The sequence below is a fragment of the Fragaria vesca genome, linkage group LG2 (assembly GCF_000184155.1).
Source record: "Fragaria vesca subsp. vesca linkage group LG2, FraVesHawaii_1.0, whole genome shotgun sequence".
NCBI lineage: Eukaryota > Viridiplantae > Streptophyta > Magnoliopsida > Rosales > Rosaceae > Fragaria > Fragaria vesca.
This window is the reverse complement of record NC_020492.1, coordinates 145,873-147,835: the sequence shown is the minus strand read 5'-3', so window position 1 is coordinate 147,835 and position 1,963 is coordinate 145,873. Positions and strand designations below refer to the sequence as shown.

At 34.3% G+C, this 1,963-nt stretch overlaps 1 protein-coding gene across 1 annotated transcript; it reads right to left on the bottom strand.

Annotated features, from left to right (window-relative positions):
- Positions 1 to 776: 776 nt before the first annotated feature.
- Positions 777 to 1,661, bottom strand: LOC101310288 (UPF0496 protein At4g34330-like). Its single transcript, XM_004291950.1, has one exon. The coding sequence runs from the start codon at positions 1,659 to 1,661 to the stop codon at positions 777 to 779; it is 885 nt and encodes a 294-aa protein (XP_004291998.1).
- Between the last annotated feature and the right edge of the window lie 302 nt (positions 1,662 to 1,963).

The following is a 1,963-nucleotide window of genomic DNA, read 5'->3' as shown; positions in this document are numbered from 1 at the left end:
TAACAGAATATGATTTATATATAGATATCAAAATTTTAAACTGCAAAAATAAAATATTAAAATGAAACTAAATTTCAATTCACAAAGATAGAAGGGAATTTTAAAAAATTTACGAAATTGATTTATGGTATAAAAGCCTAATTTGGTATGATTATTAACTTGGTCGTTATTATTAATAAATTAATTAAACTTGTTATATACGCATCCATATTAAAAGAGTAAAAAATTATTTCATATTAGTATGTAGCATCTATTAATTATTAAGGTTAAGATTGTATTTTTACCTAAGAATAAAATGACAATATTTTTTAAATTAATGATGTGTCTATGTAACATGACATGTCATATAGGACTAAAGTCATAAATTTTAAGTCTTATTAAGACTCTCTAGCACTACCCTATATATACTAGCATTCTACCTATGCATCTGCACATGGGTATACAAAATTAGAGAAGTTTAACTTGAACTGCTCCACTTAAAGTGGAATGAATCTGCTCTTATTTTTTAGATAACTGCTCCACCAAAAGTGAGAACAAACCACGTCTTTTTTTTCTCCATAAAATTCTAGTGGTATTTTACGGTTATGCCCATAGTAACTTATGTTTATTTTTTTAAGTAATTTTTTATTATCTTGATTTTTTAGGTAATTCAAAAAATGTTTAATCATGACACCAAAGAGGGTGTCTGGTTTTCTAATAGTAGAGATATAGGCCTTTCCGTTTCTAAAAATCATTGGTTGATATATATTGGCCTCAAGTGCTTAATATTAATCAACTCAATTAGAATTGAATCTTACTCTTACTCTTGCTCTTGGTGACCTTGATGCTCGTAGAGTTGTTGAAACCTCATCTTTTGCCTCTGATATCTGGGACTTGGAATTCCTTGCTCTTTCCCTCAATTCATCAATTTTCTTCAGAAGACACTCGATACTTTCAATATTGAGAATTACGTCACCCTCAATTACACAGTTGAGATGGGATAAGAGTGATTCTATGTCAACACTACTGAGATACGTCTGAATGTCTCCCAACTCCTTAAAGGAAAGCATAATTCCGAATTGCATTAAGCGAATAACATCATCCTGATAGTCGAGAGGAGTTTCATAATCTTCAATCCAAGACAGAGTCCAATGGTGACCGGCTAGTGTTGGGATAATAGCAGCAGCAATGGCAAGTGCAACAAGTGGAGCAGACATAACAGCCGCCACAACTGTGCAAGCAAACTCAGCAGCTGCAGCACCAATGAATATTATATGAGTGACCAGCCTCAAACAGCGTTTCCAAGCACGAGTACAATCATATTTCTTGGGAGGCTTTCCTATTTGGTCAGTCAATTCTCTACCAAAATCTTTTCGCTGTGCTATCAAACATTCAATCTTTTCGAGCAACATTTGATCTGCAAAACACTGATTCTGGACTCTATCTGAGGCCCCCTTGACAAGCTTCAATTTCTCCAAAATTCTCTTGTAACCATCATCAATTCCTCCGCCCTTAATTTGAATCAGACATTTCTCATATGACTCTAGGAACTTGCCCAGTTCAGTTAGGAAATCTTTATCGTTCTTGTAAGCGTCCTCGTATGATCTCCAGAGATCTCCATCACGTTTGCAAACCTTTGTAAAGATCTTTCGACTTAAGTTTCTCACTCCCTTCATTGCCATGCCTGTCTACCCGCCACAAACTCTTAACTTTGCCGAATTCACAAAAGCATTTCTCAACTTTCCATTATGAAGGGAGTGATGAGAAACTTTGCTGAATCCACAACAGCATTTCACAAAAGCAGTATTGTCATTTCATTATGTGCGCTATACTGCAATAAGATGACATTGGCAATCTCAAGGCAATAAGCTAGTTAGCTTCAGAGAAAGAAATGAGATCAAGTAGTTTCTGGGCTTAGTGAACCAAACAATGCAGAGAATATAAGACCACATTGAAATCTCAAATTAACCTGTATATATTATAT

Excerpts from the sequence above, each read along its gene's own strand:
- LOC101310288 (XM_004291950.1), bottom strand. The coding sequence starts at position 1,661 with ATGGCAATGAAGGGAGTGAGAAACTTAAGTCGAAAGATCTTTACAAAG.